This window comes from Scyliorhinus torazame, chromosome 12, assembly GCF_047496885.1.
Source record: "Scyliorhinus torazame isolate Kashiwa2021f chromosome 12, sScyTor2.1, whole genome shotgun sequence".
Lineage (NCBI taxonomy): Eukaryota > Metazoa > Chordata > Chondrichthyes > Carcharhiniformes > Scyliorhinidae > Scyliorhinus > Scyliorhinus torazame.
The window spans coordinates 42563677-42588019 of record NC_092718.1 but is presented as its reverse complement, the minus strand read 5'-3'; the positions used below and the strand labels follow the sequence as shown (position 1 = coordinate 42588019).

Sequence of the window (24343 nt, the reverse complement as noted above, 5' to 3'; positions counted from 1 at the left end):
ATCAACCTGTTCGAGTCTATTAACCTGATTTACACTGTTCTCATGGGCAACAAGGTCCCTCTCTCTAGTGAATACTGAAGTATTCATTTAGGGCCTTCCCCATCTCTTCAGACTCTAGGCACAAGTTCCCTCCACTATCCCTGATCGGCCCTACTCTCACTCGGATCATCCTCTTATTTCTCACATAAAAGTGTAGAACGCCTTGGGGTTTTCCCTAATCCTTCCCACCAGGGCTTTTTCATGCCCCCTTCTAGCTCTCCTCAGTCCATTTTTGAGTTCCTTCCTGGCTACCTTGTAACCCTCCAGAGCAGAGTCAGATCCTTGCTTCCTCAACCTTACATAAGCTTCCTTCTTCCTCTTGACTAGAAGCTCCACTTAAGCTTCCTTCTTCCTCGTGACTAGAAGCTCCATTTCTCTTGTCATCCAAGGCTCCTTCACCTTACCATTTCTTCCTCGTCTCACTGGGACAAAACAATTCAGCACTTGCAGCAAGTTCTCCTTAAACAATCCCCACATTACTGTTGTGCATTTCCCCAAGACCAATTGTTCCCACTTTATGCTCCTCAGCTCCTGTCTAATAGCAGTATAATTTCCTCTTCCCCAATTAAATACCTTCCCATACTGTGTGTTCCTATCTCTCTCCATGACTATGATAAAGTTCAAGGAGTTATGGTCACTATCACCGAAATGCTCTCCCACCGAGACACCTGACACCTGGCCTGGTTCATTGCCGAGCACAAGTCCAATATGGCCTCCCCCCTAGTCGGCCAATCTACATATTGAGTCAGGAATCCTTCCTGTACACACCTGACACAATCTGCTCCATCCAAACCATTTGCACTAAGAGGTTCCAGTCAATATTAGGGAAGTTGAAGTCACCCATGACAATAACTCGGTTACCTCTGCACTTTTCCAAGATCTGCCGCCCAATCTGTTCCTCTATCTCTCTGCTGCTATTGGGGGGTCTATAGAAAACTCCCAATAGAGTGACTGCTCCTTTCTTGTTTCTGACTTCCACCAATACTGACTCAGTAGGCAAACCCTCCTCAACTACCTCCTTTTCTGCAGTTGTGATGCACTCCCTAATTAACAGTGCCACTCCCCCATCTCTTTTACCTCCCTCCCTATTCTTCTGAAAACATCTAAACCCCGGAACATCCAACAACCATTCCTGCTCCTGTGAAATCCATGACTCCATAATGGCCACAACATTTAGTTCCAAGTACTGATCCATGCTCTAAGTTCATCTCCCTTATTCCTGACATTCCTTGCATTGAAACAGACACACTTCAACCCATTCCACTGAGTGCAACTTTGCCCTATCAACTGTCTATCCTTCCTCACAGACTTGCTGCATACTATTTCTGCCTGTTCAACAGCTACGCTATCCTCTGATCCATAGCTCTGATTCCCACCCCCCTGCCAAACTAGTTTAAACGCTCCCTAAGGGCTCTAGCAAACCTCCCACTCAGAATATTGGTGCCCCTCCAGTTTAGGGCCAATCAGTCTTTCATGTACAGGTCCCAACTTCCCCAGAAGATATCCCAATGATCCACATATCTGAAGCCTTCCCTCCTGCACCGGCCCTGTAGCCACGTGTTCAGCTGCACTCGTTCTCTGTTCCTTGCCTCACTTGCATGTGGCACCGGCAGCAATTCTGAGATCACTACCCCGCTTGTCCTGCTCTCTCCTGGATGCCCAGTCTTGAGTTGCTAGATCGGTTAGATGTCTATCCCATTTAGCACAGTGGCCGTGCCACACAACGATGGAGGGTAGCCTCAATGTGAAGATTGGACTTCGTCTCCACAAGGTCTGTGTGGTGGTCACTCCGATCGGTTCACTAATGGACAGATCCAACTTCAGGAGTCAGGTCGATGAGGATGAGGTCAAGTATGTTTTTCATTCTTGCTGGTTCCCTCACCGCCTGCGGCAGACCCAATCTCTCAGCTCTTTCCTATAGGATTTGACCAGCTCAGTCTGTGGTGGTGCTACGAAGCCACACTTGGTGATGGACATTGAATCCTCTCCCCTCCCCCCCCCCCACACCCAGAGCACATACTGCACCTTTGCCACCCTCAGTGCTTCCTCCAAGTGGTGTTCAGATTTTTGCAGCAAATTACGAAAAGACAAACAACAATAAATATTGGCAATGAGAATAATCATCAGCAAACTAACCCCATCACCGTTCCAATCTTAAGGCTTTGGGATGTTATGAAGAGTGCTGTTCTTTATCCCTTATGTAACCAATTTCAGAATCAATGCAATAAACAAGTCACCCCGAAAATAAATTTTCAATGTTTCAAGCATTACCCTCTTCTCCGTCGCCCCAATACTGCTAATTACAGTGTAAACATTCACATTAAACCTGCAAAGATATAGGCCCTGCTTTAATCAAGATAATTTAGATAACACCTGTATTATAAGGACTGGAAGCAATATTGGCTCTTTTGAAGCACATTCCTGTATACCCAGCCCACCAGCACCATTTTCCATTGATTAAAGTCGCAGAAGTAACTTTCGATGGCTTTAGTACAGCAGATCTATCCTTCAATTTTAATATCAAGTGGAGTTTGTGTTTCATAAACCTAGCTCCACACAGGAAGGGCCATTGTAACGCACAAATCTCCAAGAGATCCCAGGCCAATAGCTAATGACAGAAAATCTTCAAACAATGACCTGGACAACTAATTCCGCTTGTTGAGAGGGGGACATATTAAATAGACAAATTATTCAGTCAAATTGTATCAGGATTCGCCAATGATACTGGTTTGTTGTCATGGATAATCTTTCAATCAATCCTCAAAGTGAGTTGATGGAACAAAAGCAAGGGGTGTTGGTGAAATATTGTGCTGCTAGCTCTGTCAGAAGGGAAAATATGCTCTAGGGCTCCATGGTAGCACAGTGGTTAGCACAGTTGCTTCACCGTGCCAGGGACCTGCGTTCGATTCCCGGCTTGGGACACTGTCTGTGCAGAGTCTGTATGTTCTCCCCATGTCTGTGTGGGTTTCCTCTGGGTACTCCAGTTTCCTCCCACAAGTCCCGAAAGAGCTTGTTAGGTGAATTGGACATTCTGAATTCTCCCTCCGTGTACCCAAACAGGTGCCGGTGTGGCGACTAGGGAATTTTCACAGTAACTTCATTACAGTGTTAATGCAAGCCAATTTGTCACACTAATAAAGATTATTATTGATTTTCCAACAGTTTCAACAGAAACCTTTTGAAATTAACATTTCCAGTAACTTAAATTGAATATACTCACAAATTTACTAAATTGAAATGTCCCAGACAATAAAACTCAAAGCAATTTGACCGTGAGTGTTCTGTGCCTTTACTGAACTGATTATCTGAAAATAGTGTTCCATTTGTCCAAACACTATTATCCATATGATGCAATTGAGGATATGGTCATTAGGTCATCAAATGTGCAACTTCGTGCTGAAGTAGCAATTGATTTGACTACATCAGTTAACATATCAATGAGCAAGATTTGAGCAAGGACAACCTATGACTGGAAGAAAAACATGATAACAATAGCTACTCATCCTATGATTTTCATTGTTCATTCGCAATCAGAGAGACATACAATGGTAGTATTATAGGGGGAAGCGTGAAGTCAGGTACTCATGCCCCATCCCTCTCTCCGTTAAATTCCATTGTAATCAGCTTCATTTTGTCAATACCGGCACTTCAAGCAGGTACAAACTAGAACAGGACCATGGAGGGGATTTTATTTTATTAGAAAGGATATTCTGACAGTATTTTCAGAACAAGACTTTTCTTTTAAACAGCATTGTAAACAGATACATTGAGAAAAATACAATAATTTGTATCAAATCTAATTACATCTACATTCCAGAATCTTTTAATGCAATGGAGACAATTTAGTATTTCTGAAAATTCCAAACTGCAGTACAGATTGATTTTGTCACACTGATTCAGACTCCTCTGCCTCATTTACTAAAGTGCTCACTGACCTTCATTTCAGTAACCCAACATGTACCAAATCAACTCAAATTACTTAACAGATAAAAAGTTCATCTTTTTTTTTTAAAAAGGGAAATAAATGTTTTCGTCAAATAAGAGGAGTTAATTAAATAAACTCCATCTGGAATCTAATCTATCAATCAAGTATTTGGCAGGTTTTAAACAATTTGGCATCACTCCAGTGTAAAAACTTGACAATGCACCTGTAGTAGTTTCAGCACATACCTATAACAAAGTTAAACAACTTAAAAAAAAGGAAACCTAATGCACTACTTTTGTGCCTACGCAGGTTTTGCTCCAATCACAAGAACCAGGAATTAGCGCTGAAACCATAAATAATGAATCCGACACCAAGTGAGAAGGTTGGATTTTAAGAAGAAGCCCCAATGTTTTAAAAAGATAAAAGGGGGGGGGGGGGGAAGAGAGAGAGAGAGAGAGAGAGAGAGAGAGAGAGAGAGAGAGAGACTCTGGGCGTTTAATTGGTTTTTGGCTGTTAATTCTTACCACTGTGGGGTCCATATTGTACTCATTAATTTTATGAAGTGCAATGGCCAAAGATGACTTATCTGTCACTCATATTCGCGAGATCTTGCACCAGCCTATAATAAAACTACTGCTGGCACTCAGTCTGCCCTGACTTCCTGTTGAAACAGAAGTGTACATAGAATAATTCACACAAGGCATCAGCAACCTCTTGCATCTTTCTTTTAGGCGGTTAGCAAATAAGTCATCAGTCTAGTTTGTTCTCATTATACCAAAATATTAGTTTTGAGAGGTGGAGAGAGAACAGCATGCATTTTGGTTTAAGAAAGAAAAAAGTGTTTAGCTCAATTATCAACCAAGCCATTTCCCCACAGGTCAATTTAGCAAGCACATTTGCTTTTGTCCGGGTCATTTGCATTTAGGTGGTCGGTGGAGCTGTGGCCATTGGATCTTACAACGCCGTCAGGTATCCAAGATTTGTCCACGCACCGCTCCATGCGCTTCATGATGAGCTCCAACAGAGTTTCCACCGCCTTGTTCACGTTGGATGCAGTTGCTGCACTTGTTTCAAAGTAAGGTAACCTGTGAAGAAAGCAGGCCATCAAGTAGATACAAATGAAAAGACACAAACTACAACATACTGAAGTGCAGGACAGCAATTAACTGCAAATATTGTGATACTAAACACTTTGGACATTTTAATAAAACCAACCACATTGATTGATTCACATTTGCTATCCTGCAAAACCCATTTAAGCTTTAAATGTTGCTTAATTGCGTCAGAACATCAATTCATCCTTGCACTGCCATCATTTTGAAGGATATTAAGCTCTGCTCAAGGTAGGGCAGCATGGCGGCGCAGTGGTTAGCACCGCTGCCTCAAGGCACTGAGGACCCAGGTTCGATCCGACATTCATCTACAATCTTACCCCAACTGTTCACCTCTTATCTGCTGAAGTAGAATACTATATCAATTGCCATACATGGTGTAAAACACATTTAATCTTCAAAATGTGCTTTCTTAGCTCTCAAAAGTAAAAGACAGCACCACAAGTGGGCAGTAACCGTGGAGTACAGAGCACCCTCCTTCACATTGCCTATTCCACAAGCAAGGGGCAAGAGTATCCAAGCTACATACCGACTCACTGATTGTTCACCACGTTTTCCAGCTAAAGGTTATTCTGAAATCAAGTGCTGCCTATGTGAAGCATTGATTGTTTGTTGGGCTGATATACTCCTGTATCTGCCTATATTTTTCAGACGTGAAATTATCTTGTCTGCAAAGTAAATCTATTCATTTTAGTCTGACAATACAGTCCAGCAAAGGCAATTCAACCTCTGAATGAGCAACAGACGAATACGGTGGGCAGATGTGCAGTATGTTATATAGTGGGTAACTGCTGAGAGAGACTTGGTACTTGCGAGTACTTGGGAGTGTACTCGCACAAGGAATTCACATGCACAGGTACAAGCAATCAGAATAGCATATTGCCTTTTATTGCAAGAAGTCTTGAATAAGGAAGACGTGTAGAACTTTGGTAGGGCATCAGGGTGGCGCAGTGGTGAGCACTGCTGCCTCACAGCACAGGCGTTCCAGGTTCGACCACGGCCCTGGGTCACTGTCCGTGTTGAGTTTGCACATTCTCCCAGTGTCTGCGTGGATCTCACCCCCACAACCCAAAAGATGTGCAGGATGGGTGGATTGGCTGTGCTAAATTGTTCCTTAGTTGGGGGAAAAAAAAATTGTATACTCTAAATTTCTTTAAAACAAAATAGGGCTTTGGTGAAATCACACAGAATTGTTACAGCGCAAAAAGAGGCCATTTGGCCCACTGTATCTGCACCAGCTCGCCAAATGAGTATCGTGGTTTAGTGCCATTCCCCCTGCACCCCATTTGTTTCCATTCAAGTAAACATCTAATGCCCTTTTGAATGCCTCGATTGAACCTGTCTCCACCACACATCCAGGCAGTGCATTACAGACCCAAACCACTTGCTGAGAGAAGAAGTATTTTTCTCACCTCACCTTGGTTTCTTTTGCAAACCACTTTAAATCTGTGCCCTCTCATTCTCGGGCAGCACGGTAGCACAGTGAAGAGCTCGTCCTACGAGAAGAGGCTGAGTAAATTGTGCCTCTACTCGCAAGTTTAAAAGAATGAGAGGTGATCTCACTGGAACACAAGGATTCTGAAGAAGTTTGACAGGTTAGACATAGGAGAACTGGGACACATCAGGGGCAGACTCAGGACAAAGAGTCGATCATCTGGAATTGAGGAGAGATTCTGTCACTCAAGTAGGTTGTGAACCTTTACAATTTGCTGCCCCAGAGGGTTGTGGATGCTGAGTATGTTCCAAGGCCGTGTTAGACAGATTCTTGATCTCTCAGATAATAAAGAGGTATGGGTTGCAAGTGGAATACGGAGTTGAGGCAGACGGCCATCTGTGATTGTACTAAATTGTGGAGCACGTTCAAGGGGCTGGTTGGACTACCCCTGCTCCTATTGTCTTCTTAAAAGGGCTGATTATTAGTCCTAAAGCATGGTATCTCACCCCACCGCATAAAACTTTGTCCATATAAGATCTTTTATACAGTGAACATGAGCAACTGTGTTGAGGGACACCACAGTTTTAGCCATTTTAATAATCGTGACGACAAAGGACTGAATTTTCCACAGTCTGTAAATCACTTCCAATTGTCTGGGTCGCTTGCTTGGGTAAAACATAGGCGGCTTGCAGTAGTTCGCACTCCATTGAACATGTGGCCTTTGGCAATGGGCTTAATTGCCTTCTTAGCAACCAAACATTCATGCATGCACGATTATATTTCACTAATGCACCATATTAATCGACAAAATGTAATCTCAAACGAGCAATGAAAAGACATTGAACCTATTCAACTACAGAACACATGCATAAGATACAACTCGGGAGTCCCAAAATAATTCACAATACCATGCATTTTCAATTGAAAGAAATCAGTATAAGATATTCAATCAGGAAAGAATCATTAGACCCTTTTACTGATTCAGTGACAAACCCATCTTACTCCCCAGAAGTGAAGCAGTTTTTAAATTCCTCGTTCCTTTACCTAGAGAGAAGTAATCTAGTATTTTATGCTGCTTTTTTATTTAAATAAAAAATAATGTGAAGTGAAGACTCTGGAGAGTAGAAATTTCATACAGAAGAGATTTTGAAGACCACACCTCATTATAGATACTGCAGCTCTGACACTGTAATTTTATACAAATCATACATTGGATACCCGAGTAGTACAATGCAATCTAATTCAGCCCTTGCCTCTGTCTCCTAAGAGATTACAGCTTGCTGTAATTGTTGAAATATAACAATTTCTTTTAAATTCTGTGACAAGTAATATTATTTGGATGAACATGGTGCAATTGAACATAGGCTTCGTTTCCATTGTTGTTCATTTCATTCCTTTCCACTTTCTATTTACTCTTCCCTAATTCTTCATTAAAATTCACATCATTCCCACCTCCTACAAAAAGTGATTCAGTGTAACACACCAATTCTGTAACTACGCCTTTGCCCGGTTGATGTGTGAAACCAGGCAAATCCTAGCAATCAATAGTTACCCATTAAGTGGAATGAGGAGGATCTGAACACAGTGGCCTGTTTCCCTTCCAATTTATTCATAATAGCAACACCTGTTTTTTTAGATCAATTACTTTCCCCATCAAAATTAGCAACCTACCTTCCATTGGTGTTTTGCTATTACCATCTTATGCTGGGCAAAGCAACTTAAAAAGCAAATACAATGCAGGACTGCGCATATAAAACCATGGGAGTGCTGACAAAAGACCCAATGCTCAAGTCAGGTCACTTTAATTATGTCTCATTAACCCAAAAAATGGACAAAACAAGAGATTGGAGTATTGGAGGCAGCTCAGACCATGCATCATTTCATAGACTCCCAAACTGCCTGTCTTATTTGCTGCTTTGTGGAGTCAGTGGACTATGAGTATATAAGGTGTTTTAGACTGCACCCCCTTTTTAGTCATTTGAAAAACCTCGTTACAGTTTTGTTTGCACTTCAGCCCCACCCCCGATGTACTGCCGCCTGGTGCGGAGAGGGGCAAGGAAGGAGGGGGGGCCTCCTCATGAACGTGCTCCTGGGTCTGGCGAAAGTTGCGATAAACAGGTCGAGGCAGCAGCTGACGAAGCCCGGCCCAACTGTCTGCCCCGCTACTGCAGCGATATTTGCGGCAGGGTTTCCCTGGACAGGGAGCACGCTGTGTCCACAGGAACGGTTGAGGCCTTCCTTGCCCGCTGGGCCCCGCAGGGACGGGGGTGCCTTGTCTACCCTTTTAATCTAAACTCACTGGAAAGAATCTGTTCACAAAGAAACCTTCCAATAAGTGAGCCATCCGCTTGTTCTCTACCAGGGCAAACTAATCAGAGCTTGGCTCAGGGCTCCTCAACCAATCAGGAAGGAATTCTGTTTAAAGGGACCACAGCATGATTTGGAAAAGCCCAGCAACACTTGCATGTGTGAAGACACTGCCAGCTGAAGGATCCAACGGGCTGCAGCGAGTTGATTGGACAGCCTGGATGGAAACAGCCATGGAAGTCAGCTATTGAAGCATGTTCCCTCCATGCACCAAGGGGATCCAGGGACCTCCTCAGGAAATGACAGGCGAGTGGCTAACATTCCCTTGTTCCAATCCCCACAATCTGACGTACCCAGCATTCTCCTGCCGAGCTCTCCTCAAGATGACACCTTACAACTCCACACATTCCCCTCCATGTAGGGACATCCTATCAGAGCGGTCAGCACTCACACAGTGGCACTCTGCCAATCCTCAGTCACAGTGCATGAATGGTGGCTTTTCCTCCTCTGCACACAAGTCATTACAAGTATTCACACCTCCCTGCTTTCTCCATAAAGGACAAGAGAGCACACAATTTGGAGGGGCAGAGATGCAGGGTAAGGGACGGTGAGTTGGTTGGTGGGCCTCAAGCAGCAGATACTCTGTGGGTCAATGGAAACATATACCCACATGGTCCACTGTGGATGGAGTACTCATTCCTGGAAGCTGCAGGTGGCAGAAATGGAGCCGAAGCCACTGGAGACACAGACATGTCAAGACCTGCTTCTCTGCCGAGAGGACCCTGTGTGGTGGGGTCTCACCTCCTTCCAGCTGGATCTTGGTGGTCATCCCATTTGCTCTGTGGAGGGGCATGTGGCTGAGGAGAAGGAAGCTGCTGCTGGTGTTGCTCTTGGAGCAGTCACCAGAGGTCTGGCTTCTGTTCTTGGCCCTCTGTAGAATTGGTGATGGAGTTGTATAAGCTTCTCCTATGCTACACTAAAGGCTGGCAGCCCGGAAGTGCAGATCAAGGTAAACGAAAGAATTGCTTTGCAAGCAATTGACACTCATCTGTCAAGCAATGAATGCACTCGCTGGAAGGAGGAGTATTTTGCACAGCAACCTCTCAGATGGGCATGGCTGGGTCTTCGATCATGGCCTTTACCTCTTGTTCCTCTCACGTGCACTCACCTGCTCCAACCTTCCAAATCACAGACACCACGTGCAACTCTGCAGTTAGCAAATGCGGAAATCCATGCACAATCATCGGTTCATGTAAGCACCTCAACTGGCTTCTTACCCCAGTCACAGGGACAGTGCTCTGCATTCCTGACACCATCACCTCCTACCCCAGTGAGGGACAGAAGGGAGTGGGGATCATGTAGAAAGTCTGACTCAGTCTGCAATTTTCCAGCTCCCACACCCAAAACCCAGTTCCAACTTATGTATGTATGAAGTGTGGGCTAACTGATGTTACAGCCCACAAGATACAGCATGAAGTACACAGCAGAATCAGCACTGATAAGTAGAGCATTATAAGTCTCAAGAGACCACAGATTTAATCTTTCGATTTCACAAGCTATTGATATTTCTGCCTGCACGCAGATGCTGTCACAACAAGAAATCAGATTCCAACTAAATTCATGGAAGCATAAGCAAAATAAAAGTTACTTAGAAATATCTCCAATACTAACAAAGCCATCAATTCAAGGTCAATCAGAACTAACTGTCTACAGTGGACAATGGAAGTTACTCATTCTGCTCTGTAAACTGTTCGTCCAACATGGGCATCATAATCGAGGTGATGGCATGGTGATGTCACTGGACATATGGCACCCAGGGTAATGTGCTTGGGACATGGGTTCAAATCCCACCGTGACAGCTGTGGGAGTTATATTCAATGAATAAATCTGTAATTGAAAGCTAGTCTCAGTAGTGACCACGAAACCTTTGTTGATCGTCTTTAAAACCCATCTGGTTCACTAACGTCTTTTAGGGAAGGAAATCTGCCGTCCTTACCTGGTCTGGCCTACATGTGACCACAGCAATCTAAAATGCTCTCCATAACATGCTTTTGAGAGAGTATACAAATCATCCTGCTAATATGCAGTTTTACAATCAGTTCCTCGCCGATGCCCCACTGCCCCATTTCAATCATCTCCCCTTTGTTTCGCGTTGTGTCAAATTTTGTTTTTCCTGGAGGGCACAACTACAGGTGACTGAGAAAATAAAAAAGGGAGCAGATATCAAAGAATGGAACACTCTGCAAATCACAGGAAAGAAATATCCATCCACTGACAACTATTCCTGGACAATCAGGGTACCAATTCCCTAAAATATATTGAATAAATCTTTCCTCATATCAATTTAAAGTTTGATTGAAAATGTAACTTTGTGCCTTTCGGATCGTTCTAGGCCAAATAATCTTATGAAAATCAATTTTCAGACAACACAGCAAGTTTCTAAACTTTCAGGAAACACGCAAATATGCCCCTTGATGACTGCAGTTGTAACATAGGAGACACCCACACACACCCAGATCCCCTACCACCCACCCAGATCCACGCCCATGCACCGCATATTTCCTCCGTACCAACCTCTTTGCACCCCAAAGAGATGCTCAGCTCAGGAGAACGTTTTTCAGGTTCTCAGAGTTGGTGGTGCAAAAGTCCTTGTGCAAATTTAAAATGTAATAACTCTGGGCATACACATTACTAAAGCAGGAGGGGGACAGGAGGAAATCAGTGCAATTCATCAAAGGGGAAGTTGTTCAATATTTGGCCAGAAGACATGTCCAGCTGAGACACAGTAAGCTCCAAGCCACGAATGATCATGGGATGATTTCCACAACTAAATCTGGTCTGCTCCTCTGTTTCTGGATCAAGGTGCTCAAGGATTTGCGTGAGTTTTTAAACTGTCTGGCGCAACAATCTTGAAAGTAGCCTCATTTGGAAATTCTGTGCTCTTTTCAAACTTTCCTAAGTTTAGTACAATAGGAACACAATAAGAACAAATAATTTATTTGTCACTTCCTCACGGTTATTTGTCAACCTTGCTCAGGCAGAACATATGGAAACAGAATATATTTCAAGACAAACAAGTTAGGTCTGAGGTCATGTTCAAAGGCCATGTTCAAGCCAGGCTAATCCTTATTTGGAGACCTTGAAATTGTTTTATTTTTAAATCCAAACTTAACTAATGCAATTAGACAGGGACACACAGGTGTTATTCGATATTGTACGGCACCCTCACGCTGCAGCAAATTTTGTAATGTTAGATCACTTCAAAACTCCAAAAGAAAACAAAAGTCATTTAATGATTTCAGTTTCACCCAAAAGAAATTCTCTTTTAAAGTTCTTCAATTGTAGGCCTTTTTATTGATCCAGAAAAATTGAACATTCAAAGAAACCAAGTACCAGGGGCGGGATTCTCCAGAATCCAGCAGGCGGGCCATACCGGCGCCAAAGAGTGGCGTGAACCACTCTGGCGTTGGGTCGCCCGGAAGGTGCGGAATCCTCCGAAGGGCCTCCGCCGCCTGGCACGAGTTGGCGCATGTGCAGGAGCGCCAGCGTGTTCTGGTATGATCCCAGCGCATGCACAGGGGGGTTCTTCTCCGCGCCGGCCTTGGCGGACCGTTACAGCGGCCGGCGTGGAGGGTAAGAGTGCCCCCACGGCACAGGCACGCCCGCAGATCGGTGGGCCCCGATCACGGGCCAGGCCCCCCCGGAGCCAGATCCCCCCCCCCCCCCCCCCCCCACCCCCACCCCACCCCGAGGACTCCGCAGGCCGCCCGCAGAGCCAAGTGCTGCCGGTAAGGACCTTGTTTGATTTACGCCGGCGGGACTGGCCGAAAGTGGGCGGCCACTCGGCCCATCGCAGAGCGGAGAATCGCCGGGAAGTTGGTTGTTGGAGACCAATTATCTCAGCCCCACTACATATCACTACAGGAGTTCCTCTGCCCCACCATCTTCAGCTGCATCAATGACCCTTCCCCCCATTATAATAGGACGTTCCCTGATGATTGCACAATGTTCAGTAGCATTCGCAACTCCTCGGATATGACAGCAGTCTATGCAGCAAGGCCTGAATGACATACAAGACTGATGCGTGGCGCAAATGTTACCAGATGGGTTGTTACGACAATCAATAATAGTTTCATGGTCGCCATTCCGGAGACTAGCTTTCAGTTCCAGATTAATTAATTGAATTTAACTTCTACAGCTGCTGTGCTGGCACTTATGTGCCAGACAATGACCATGTCCAACAAGAAAGAGTTTAACCATCTTTTATTCATGGCGTAGTAAGCACATGGTCTATTAGATACTTTCATGCATTTGAATTTCTATTGTTAATGGGCAAGGTTTTACTTACAAGCCCCCAACTAAAAATAAACTTTTAGATTGGGGCATTGAGCTGTACCCATGTTGCTAGAATCACGATTGGTGACAAAAACTTCAAGGGTTAGATACAATGGGGTAAATGTTCTGGTCCCGCCCGCCACAGGAATCGCTACGGACAGGGCGGGAAATTTGACAGATCATTGAAAGCTCCATTGGGAGCGGGCGGGAATTTCGGTCTCGGGGCAGGCGGGACTAGAAAACCCCACCCAATGAGTGAGGCTTATTTCTGCTGACTAACTAACATTTATGCCATTGGTCACTTATCTAGACATTGTTCGGGCGCACAAGACCAGACAGTCTCCACATTTTTCTGCAACAACAGATGTTGTTTTTTTAAAAAAGCTTTGATATAATTGAGCATTTGAAAGAGGAGGCAGCACAGTGGCACAGTGGTTAGCACTGCTGCCTCAACGCCAAGGACCCAGGTTCGATTCTGACCCTGCATGTGGAGTTTGCACATTCCCCTCGTGTCTGCGCGGGTTTCCTCCTGGTGCTCCGGTTTCCCCCCACAGTCCAAAGATGTGCAGGTTAGGTGGATTGGCCAAGCTAAATTGCCCCTTAGGGTGGGATTGCAGGACGGGGAATTGGGCCAGGTAGGGTGGACTTTCGAAGTGTCTGTGCAGACACGATGGGCCGAATGGCCTCTTTCTGCACTGTAGGGATTCTATGCGTTTAGGAGTGTTCTTTTCCCTTCCCAGCGGTACATCTTAACCACCCTCCCAACCCCCCAACAATAGTTGCTGCCATGAGACTGAAAGCCTTCAGCAACTTGTGACCCCCCATAGAGGGGCATAGAGTGGATAATCAGAGACTTTTTCCCAGGGTAGAGGGGTCAATTACTAGGGGGCATAGGTTTAAGGTGCGAGGGGCAAGATTTAGAGGAGATGTACGAGGCAACTTTTTTTTATACAGAGGGTAGTGGGTGCCTGGAACTCGCTGCCGGAGGAGGTGGTGGAAGCAGGGATGATAGTGATTTTTAAGGGACATCTTGACAAATACATGAATAGGATGGGAATAGAGGGATACGGACCCTGGAAGTGTAAAAGATTGTAGTTTAGATGGGCAGCATGGTCAGCGCAGGCTTTGAGGGCCGAAGGGCCTGTTCCTGTGCTGTACTTTTCTTTGTTCTTTGTATGCTACCATTCTATCCTCCTGCGCCACAATGCTCACATTACCAAGTTCCCGTCTCCACCCCGCCCATTTTTAACATATTTTATTGTTATTGCGGTAATGTTAAAGCTAACAGAAAATCTCCATGATATCCTTCAACCAATATATTAATCCGCAACCCCACCTCCCCCATCCCATGACAACACAGGTGTTGTGTTGGGTGCTCTGGATCCGTGGAACACATACAGGCCACCAACACTTAAAATAGTACAACACTATTTTATTAAGTTAGAAACTGTTGAACACACTTTCACTGTGGGTTAACACGATGTTAGATTAAACTAAAGATCTATGCCTGTCCTACCCAGTCTATGCACTCAGCACATGGTGAAGATCTGTGCTGTAAGCTCTGTCCTTCTGAGAAGCTGCATCCCAAATGAGCAGGAACTCTGATGCCCTCTGTCTATATAGTGAGTGTGCTCTAACTGGTGATTGTCTGCGGTGTTGTGTGTGTTGATTGGTCTTGCTGTGTGTCCATCAGTGTGTGTGTCTGCACCATGATATACATGGTGCAGACACACCATGACAACAATAACAATATGACAACAGGGTCAATACAAAAAAAGGAACTCTATTGGTTGCACGTAAAGCAGAATATAGCATCCATAAGCAATGCACTATGGGGAACACAGACTTTACTTTTCACAGAGAAAGATGTGTGCTTTGCAAAATGATGGTAAACAAATGTAGACATCTAAAAAATTGAATTTATTTGGGAGATAGTGGTAACGTCACTGGACCAGAAATCCAAGCTAATGCTCGAGGGACACGTGTTCAAATCCCACCAGGGCAGCTGTTAAAGTCAACAAATAAATCTGGAATTTGAGACTATCGATTGTCATAAAAGCCCATCTGGTTCATTAATATCCTTTAGAAAAGGAAATCTGCCATCCTTACCAGGTCTGGCCTATGTATGACTAGACCCACAGCAATGTGGTGGGCTCTTAAATCCCTCTGAAATGACCTAGCAAGCCACTTAGTTCAGGGGCAATTAGGGGTGGGCAACCAAAGCTGGTCTAGCCAGCAATGCCCACATCCCATGAAAGATCAAATTTTAAAAATTAAATAAAATTAAGGAATGAAAAGCAATTCTATCCATGGCCAACCCTGCGCAGAGAGATCCCAGCACCACACGTAAAAAGCAGGCAGCGCATTCAGTTCGATTCTACTATTCACAAACGGTTAGTAAAAAAAAAAAGTTACCTCATCCAAGAGAGAGGTCACAACACTAGAGACTGATTTTTCAATGCCAAACACCAGAATATTCACACTGCAGTAACATTTCAAATATTCTACTGAAGAAATCACACATTCAATACTAGCTCAGGACATGGATCACCTTCCTTTCAAATAGAAATCACACTGCTTTGCTTTCCTTCCATGATGGTAAGAAACACTCAATAAATCATAACAGAAATGCCTCTGGAGCAGGCACTGAACAGCCGGCAGCACAGGTCTGTTCGATCACTGTAAAACTAGCTTATTAATAAAAGAGGTGCAATGCATCCTACTTCCCCCTTTACATTTCACGACAATAGCAGGCTCCATAAATTATACAACCATATATTATGCTTAACCACTCAATAGGAATTGGAGAACTGGAAAATATCTGATCGCTAATGTCAGGCCGGTAATAAATTCCGAGCAGAGGGCAGCACGGTGGAGCAGTGGTTAGCACTGCTGCCTCACAGCACCAATGTCCCAGGTTTGATTCCAGCTCTGGGTCACTATCCGTGTGGAGTTTTCACATTCTCCCCGTGTTTGGATTATTATTTAAATGATAAAATATTAAAACATGCTGCTGTGCAGAGAGACCTGGGTGTGCGAGTGCATGAGTCGCAAAAAGTTGGTTTACAGGTGCAACAGGTGATTAAGAAGGCAAATGGAATTTTGTCCTTCATTGCTAGAGGGATGGAGTTTAAGACTAGGGAGGTTATGCTGCAAATGTATACGGAGTTAGTGAGGCCACACCTGGAGTATTGTGTTCAGGTTTGGTCTCCTTACTTGAGAAAGGATGTACTGGCGCTGGAGGGTGTGCGGAGGAGATTCACTAGGTTAATCCCAGAGCTGAAGGGGTTGGATTACGAGGAGGTTGAGTAGACTGGGACTGTACTCGTTGGAATTTAGAAGGATGATGGGGGATCTTATAGAAACATATAAAATTATGAAGGGAATAGATAGGATAGATGTGGGCAGGTTGTTTCCACTGGCGGGTGAAAGCAGAACTAGGGGGCATAGCCTCAAAATAAGGGGAAGTAGATTTAGGACTGAGTTTAGGAGGAACTTCTTCACCCAAAGGGTTGTGAATCTATGGAATTCCTTGCCCAGTGAAGCAGTAGAGGCTCCTTCATTAAATGTTTTTAAGATAAAGATAGATAGTTTTTTGAAGAATAAAGGGATTAAGGGTTATGGTGTTCGAGCCGGAAAGTGGAGCTGAGTCCACAAAAGATCAGCCATGATCTCATTGAATGGCGGAGCAGGCTCGAGGGGCCAGATGGCCTACTCCTGCTCCTAGTTCTTATGTACTTATGTTCGTGTGGGTTTTGCCCCCACAGCCCAAAGTTATGCAGGGTAGGTGGATTAGCCATGCTAAATTAACCTTTAATTGGGAAAAATGAATTGGGCACACTAAATTTAAAAAAAATTAATTCTCAGCAAAATCTGGTGGTGTATTGCGAATTAATAGTTTGCACCCCTGATTTTCAATCTCATTCTATAGAATTTCTACAGTGCAGAATGAGGCCATTCAGCCCATCGAGTCTGCATAAACCCTCTGTAAGAGCAGCCTACCTCGGCACACACTTCTCCCTATCCTCGTAACGCCCCACCCCAACCCCCCACCCTGCACATCTTTGGACTGTGGGAGAAAACCGGAGCACCCGGAGGAAATCCACACCGACACAGGGAGAGAATGTTCAAACTGCACACAGACAGTTATCCAAGGCCAAAATCAAACTCAGGTCCCTGGTGCTGTGAAGCAGCAGTGCTATCCCAGCAATACCCCTGTGCCACCGTGTTGCCCATAATCATGGATTATTCATGATTAGCAGCAGCAACTTTTCAAACTTCCACTTTAAATAAAATTGAACTAATTAATGGCTGTCCAAAATTCCATTAGCTAGTGTACTGAAAAATGAAGTAAAAATGAGCGAGGTCAGAAACAAAGTTTAAAAAAAAAGGTGAGTTCATAGGTGACCTGTCTCGCAACCGAATTGGCTAAATGTCCTGACAAAAACCATCACCTTGGAGGTCCTCTTCTGCCTTTGAAAGATTTGTTTAAAGCATTTAACCGAACACAATCCTCTCAGATGCGTACATCTGTTTTTTCTTCTAAATTCAGAGGACCCAATTTTTTTTTTTTTTCCAATTAAGCGGCAATTTAGCATGGCCAATCCACCTAACCTGCACATCTTTGGGTTGTGGGGGTGAAACCCCTGCAGACACGGGGAGAATGTGGAAACTCCACACGGACAGTGACCCAGGACCAGGATTCAAACCCGGGACCTCAGCACTGTAGTCCCAGTGCTAACCACTGTGCCACGTGATGCCCCTTCAGATGCGTACATCTGACTGACTAGAGTGAGAAAGTTGCACAAATATCATATTAGTGAGTGTGCTACAATCTTGCCTTTGACTATTTAACATGTAAACATTCCCCAGGAACCTCACGAAACAGCCCATAAGACTGTGTCTGACTCAAAATAAAATTCACTCAAACACAGCGTCATCCCCATTGGATAAACATCAAACATTCTACAGCTTGGGAGGAGAACACTTACCCATATTTCTCTGCCAACTCCTTGGCTGCTGCTTCTTTTACAGCCCTCTGATCCTCTAAATCACATTTATTGCCGCATAATACAATGTCTGGGTTTTCACAGTATGCGTGCATCTGAAGCTGACCTGAGTGAAACATTTATCAGAGACAGAGAGAGTGAGAGAAACACCCAGCAATATTTTATAAAATGATAACAATGCAGTTAAAATATGAAACATCATAATCCTTTATGAATACCCATTCCAGGTGAGGCGTAGAGCAGGGAATAGCTGGATTCAAGATCATTCCAGCACTCCATAGGAACAGGGAACCCCACATCGAAAGGATAAGGTGCTACATTTCTTCAAATGTATTTCATTTACAAAGAACAAAGAACAAAGAAATGTACAGCACAGGAACAGGCCCTTCGGCCCTCCAAGCCCGTGCCGACCATACTGCCCGACTAAACTACAATCTTCTACACTTCCTGGGTCCGTATCCTTCTATTCCCATCCTATTCATATATTTGTCAAGATGCCCCTTAAATGTCCCTATCGTCCCTGCCTCCACTACCTCCTCCGGTAGCGAGTTCCAGGCACCCACTACCCTCTGCGTAAAAAACTTGCCTCGTACATCTACTCTAAACTTTGCCCCTCTCACCTTAAACCTATGCCCCCTAGTAATTGACCCCTCTACCCTGGGGAAAAGCCTCTGACTATCCACTCTGTCTATGCCCCTCATAATTTTGTATACCTCTATCAGGTCGCCCCTCAACCTCCTTCGTTCCAGTGAGAACAAACCGAGTTTATTCAATCGCTCCTCATAGCTTATGCCCTCCATACCAGGCAACATTCTGGTAAATCTCTTCTGCACCCTCTCTAAAGCCTCCACATCCTTCTGGTAGTGTGGCGACCAGAATTGAACACTATACTCCAAGTGTGGCCTAACTAAGGTTCTATACAGCTGCAACATGACTTGCCAATTCTTATACTCAATGCCCCGGCCAATGAAGGCAAGCATGCCGTATGCCTTCTTGACTACCTTCTCCACCTGTGTAGCCCCTTTCAGTGATCGGTGGACCTGTACTCCTAGATCTCTTTGACTTTCAATACTCTTGAGGGTTCTACCATTCACTGTATATTCCCTACCTGCATTAGCCCTTCCAAAATGCATTACCTCACATTTGTCCAGGTTAAACTCCATCTGCCATCTCTCCGCCCAAGTCTCCAGACAATCTAAATCCTGCTGTATCCTCAGACAGTCCTCATCGCTATCCGCAATTCCACCAACCTTTGTGTCGTCTGCAAACTTACTAATCAGACCAGTTACATTTTCCTCCAAATCATTTATATATACTACAAAGAGCAAAGGTCCCAGCACTGATCCCTGTGGAACACCACTGGTCACAGCCCTCCAATTAGAAAAGCATCCCTCCATTGCTACCCTCTGCCTTCTATGGCCTAGCCAGTTCTGTATCCACCTTGCCAGTTCACCCCTGATCCCATCATTTAATAAGTTACATCTGAAGCAGAGATTAGTGAAACAACTGTTATTTAAAAAATTGCCACGCAGCAGTTCACCTCCTGATTTTGTTTAAATCTCCAATGCTTGTTTGTGAAGACTGCAGAATCCCTGTACTTCCAATTCACCGAAGGAGATAAGTGGTGTGGCTGAGGCAGAGCAATAAGGATCTTCAGATCCTACACTTTGATGCATTTAGAATTTAGGAATGTGTGTTCTTTTTTTTTTTTAAACTGAGGAATCTTATCCTTTATAAAGCGGTAATAATCTGCTCTTCAATATAATTTTACATTAAAACATACCTTCTTAATTTCTTACATGGGCCAATAATCCCAAGGGGGGGTACATAAATGGGCTCCTTAATGACACGGTCAAATAACAGGATGGGGAGGGCCATACAGGTGCAGACACAAGTTACAGCTCTCTCAACAACAGGTTTGAAGGTGGGAGGGGACTCGTAAAAATGTAGCATGTGGCTTGACCACTGCCTCCCCCCATTTCACATATGGGGGGGGTGTCCACGCCAAGCAGGTAGCCTTGCAACTTTTTTTAACTACATGGGCTTGTGTTTGGAGAGGACGGTACCTCCTTTTGAGGTCCTCTGTACCAATTGGACGCTGCAGTTGCTCAAGGTCATACCTCTAACCATCGCTCCCCAGCCAAGCTTCTCAGACCTGGCCCCAAACCACATAAGGGCAGCATGGTAGCATAGTGGTTAGCACAATTGCTTCACAGCTCCAGGGTCCCATGTTCGATTCCCGGCTGGGTCACTGTCTGTGTGGTGTCTGCACGTTCTCCCGTGTCTGCATGGGTTTCCTCCCACCGTCCAAAGATGTGCGGGTTAGGTGGATTGGCCATGCTAAATTGCCCTTAGTGTCCTAAAAGGTTAAGTGGGGGTTGCTGGGTTACGGGGATAGGATAGATACGTGGGCTTGAGTAGGACGATCTTTGTAGGGGTCGGTGCAAACTCGATGGGCCGAAAGGCCTCATTCTGCACTGTAAATTCCATGATTCTATGATCCCCCTCGCTGGGGCCTGCCAGCGGATATCCTAGACTTGCCTACATCTGGACTCTTCCTCGAGGACTGGCTGTAGCCCCAGCAGTGGCCATTGCTCAAACCTGGCACTAGGGGGCCGATAGAGCCGCCATCCATTCGACTGGCTGGCAGCTCGCTACAACACAACTTCCTGTGGGGGCAAAAGTCTCACCCTGAGCCAACTAATGGTTGGCAGTTGATATTGGTGGGTCGGGATGGCAGATGGTCCCGGCAGGACCATCCGAAAATCCTGCCCTTTGATAAATATATGCTGTGTTTAATATTTCATACATTTTTTTGCTCTGTCCGTACGTTATTTTTGAAATCACACCGGTTAATTGCAAACAGGGAAAGGACAATGTAAACCAGAACCCCGAAAAGTAATTACCGTACATCTATGATAAAAGCAGCAACGTGATGAACAAAGTACTGCAGCACTGCACAGATCACAGGTATTTCCCCAACATTAAAACTACATTTATTTCACTAATAAATTATGGACTAAATCAAAAACTTGAATGTTTTGAGCTCCCCTACATAGTACGTAACACCTTGGCTGAATAAACTATTGGAGGAAAAAGCACTATGAGATACAAAGAAATTTGGCCAGATAGCAAAACAAATAAAATGGCACAGGTAAATGCTCCGAATACTAGGTGAGTTTTCCCTGTCTATTTAACTTCAGGTTCTTGGTGAATATTTTTTCACATTTTGTCTGTGACCTCTCAAAGACATGGGGTGGGATTCTCCCCTACCCGGCGGGGCAGGGGGTCCCGGCAGGATGGAGTGGCGTGAACCACTCCGGTGTCGGGCCGCCCCAAAAGGTGCGGTAAATCCGCACCTTTAGGGGCCAAGCCCTCATCTTTAGGGGCTAGGCCCACGCCGGAGTGGTTGCCGTTCAGCCGGCTGGCGTGGAAGGCCTTTGGCGCCACGCCAGCCGGGGCCGAAGGGACTCCGCCGGCCGGTGGAAGTCGGGAGCATCAGCGGCTGCTGACGTCATCCCCGCGCATGCCGGGGGAGGGGGGGGGGGGGGGTGGGGTGGGGAGTCACCTATGCGTCGGCCATCGCGGAGACCTACACGGCCGACACGTAGTAAAAGGGTGCCCCCACGGCACAGGCCTGCCTGCGGATCGGTGGGCCCCGTTCGTGGGCCAGGCCACCGTGGGGGCACCCCCTGGGGCCCGATTGCCCCGCGCCCCCCCCCCCCCCCCACCCCCACCCCCCCAGGACCCCGCTCACGCCGCCAGGTCCTGCCGGTAAGGGACCTGGTTCAATTCACGCCGGCGGGACCGGCATAGCAGCAGCGGGACTTCGGCCCATCGCGGGCCAGAGAATCGCCGGGGGTGGGGGGCGCAGGCTTGGAGGGCTGAAGGACCTAATCCTGTGCTGTACCTTTCTTTGTTCTTAAACTCAAGTAAACAGAAGCAAGCTTTCACTTGAAAAAGGAGACTCTCCCAGCAGAACGTACTTATCCAGTTCCTGACATTGAGGAAGCTTTGCTCATTTGTCAAATCGAATATCAAAAGAAAGCCCATAGCATCTCTAAAGAAGGCAGTCGTTAGGCTACGGAACCTGAATGAGAAGGAAGAAAAATCAATTATAATCCATCATCACAGGGCTTCAGAATAGCATTATGCAACCGGCAGACAGATAATAGTTTGTGCAAAGGAAAAGTTAGAAAAATAATAAGGATTTTAATTTTGTAATTGTATGATAGCATCTTCAATCTTCATTTAGCTTTGGCGATCTGAAGTCATCAGAATTAGAGACTTCCTCAAGGGGAGGTGGTGGCTGTCACTGGACTAGAAACCAGAAACCCAGGGTAATACCCTGGGGAAGAGAAAATGCTGGAAAATCTCAGCAGGTCTGGCAGCATCTGTAGGGAGAGAAAAGAGCTAACATTTCGAGTCCAATGACTCTTTGTCAAAGCAGTCTGGGGACCCAGATTCGAATCCTGCCACTGCAACTGGTGAAATTTGAATTCAATAAAAACCTGGAATTTAAAGTCTAATGATGACCATTAAACCATTGTCAATTGTCATAAAAACACATCTGGTTCACTAATGTCCTTTAGGGAAGGAAATCTACCATCTTTACCTGATCTGGCCTACATGTGACTCCAGACCCTCAGCAATGTGGTTGACCCTTAACTGCCCCCTCCATGACATTTGGGGATGGGCAATAAATACTGGCCCGGGGCGACACCCACATCCCATCAACGAATAAAAGAAAAAAAAATTGTGCTCTGGAACTCCCTCCCTAGTTTCTTCCATTTTTTTTTACAAAAAAAATTTGTTCTCTTTGATCGTGCTTTCAGTCCCCTGCCTCAATCGTGACCTCTCTCCTACTCCCCTCCTCAAAATGTTCCTTCTTACCTCCTGTTCAGTGTTGGCTAAGCTAAGCATGGGACAATTATCCAGCTCTGGCCTCAAATTAACTCGTTCCAATCATTTGCATATCAGGACTGTGGAAATAAAAAGGGCGGAGAGAAAGGGACTGGAAATACAACTTCACATCAGGGAGGTTACAAAGGTCGGTCACAAACAGAGGAAAATTTCTCAACACACTGGAGTTGGGGGAAACAACAGCATGGACGAGATGCCTTTCACATTGGGTTCAAGGCTGGTCAAATGTGCATCATTAAGGGGGGGGGGGTAAAGAGCCCCCCAACCCGGCTGATCACGTGGAACGTGAGAGGGCTGAACGGGCCGATTAAAAGGGCACGGGTACTCGCACACCTAAAGAAATTAAAGGCAGATGTGGTTATGTTGCAGGAGACGCATCTGAAACTGATAGACCAGGTCAGACTACGTAAAGGATGGGTGGGGCAGGTGTTTCATTCGGGTTTAGATGCGAAGAATAGGGGGGTGGCTATCTTAGTGGGGAAACGGGTACTGTTTGAGGCAAAGACCATAGTGGCGGATAGTGGGGGTAGATATGTGATGGTGAGTGGCAGATTGCAAGGGGAGGCGGTGGTTCTGGTGAACGTATACGCCCCGAACTGGGATGATGCAAATTTTATGAGGCGTATGTTGGGACGTATCCCGGACCTGGAGGCGGGAAAGTTGGTAATGGGGGGGGGACTTCAATACGGTGCTTGATCCAGGGCTGGACCGGCCGAGGTCCAGGACCGGGAGGAGGCCGGCAGCGGCCAGGGTGCTCAAGGACTTCATGGAGCAGATGGGAGGGGTAGACCCCTGGAGATTTAGTAGGCCTAGGAGTAAGGAGTTCTCATTTTTCTCCCATGTTCACAAAGTATACTCACGGATAGACTTTTTTGTCTTGGGAAGGGCACTGATTCCGAAGGTGACAGGGACGGAGTATACGGCCATAGCCATTTCGGACCACGCTCCACATTGGGTAGACCTGGAGGTAGGAGAGGAAAAAGAACAGCACCCACTCTGGAGAATGGATATGGGCTTATTGGCGGATGAGGGGGTATGTTTAAGGGTGAGGGGGTGTATCGAAAGGTACTTGGAGCTTAATGACAATGGAGAGGTTCAGGTGGGAGTGTACTGGGAGGCGTTGAAGGCGGTGGTCAGAGGGGAACTGATATCCATAAGGGCACATAAAGGGAAGCAAGAGGGTAAAGAAAGGGAGCGATTGTTGAAAGAACCTTTGAGGGTGGACAGGCAATATGCAGAGGCACCGGAGGAGGGACTG

General features: G+C 45.5%; 1 protein-coding gene across 4 annotated transcripts in view; it reads right to left on the bottom strand.

Annotated features, from left to right (window-relative positions):
- Positions 1–3714: 3714 nt before the first annotated feature.
- The window catches only part of rab27a (RAB27A, member RAS oncogene family), a 172485-nt gene continuing 151856 nt past the window's right edge, over positions 3715–24343 (bottom strand). For all 4 annotated transcript variants that reach the window (XM_072470770.1, XM_072470768.1, XM_072470772.1 and 1 more), the window contains 3 exons: positions 22149–22252; positions 18145–18268; positions 3715–5049 (listed from right to left, as the gene is read on the bottom strand). In XM_072470770.1, the coding sequence (XP_072326871.1) occupies positions 4848–5049; positions 18145–18268; positions 22149–22252 (430 nt within the window). In that variant the 3' untranslated portion in view covers positions 3715–4847. The remainder of the gene's footprint in view (positions 5050–18144; positions 18269–22148; positions 22253–24343) is intronic.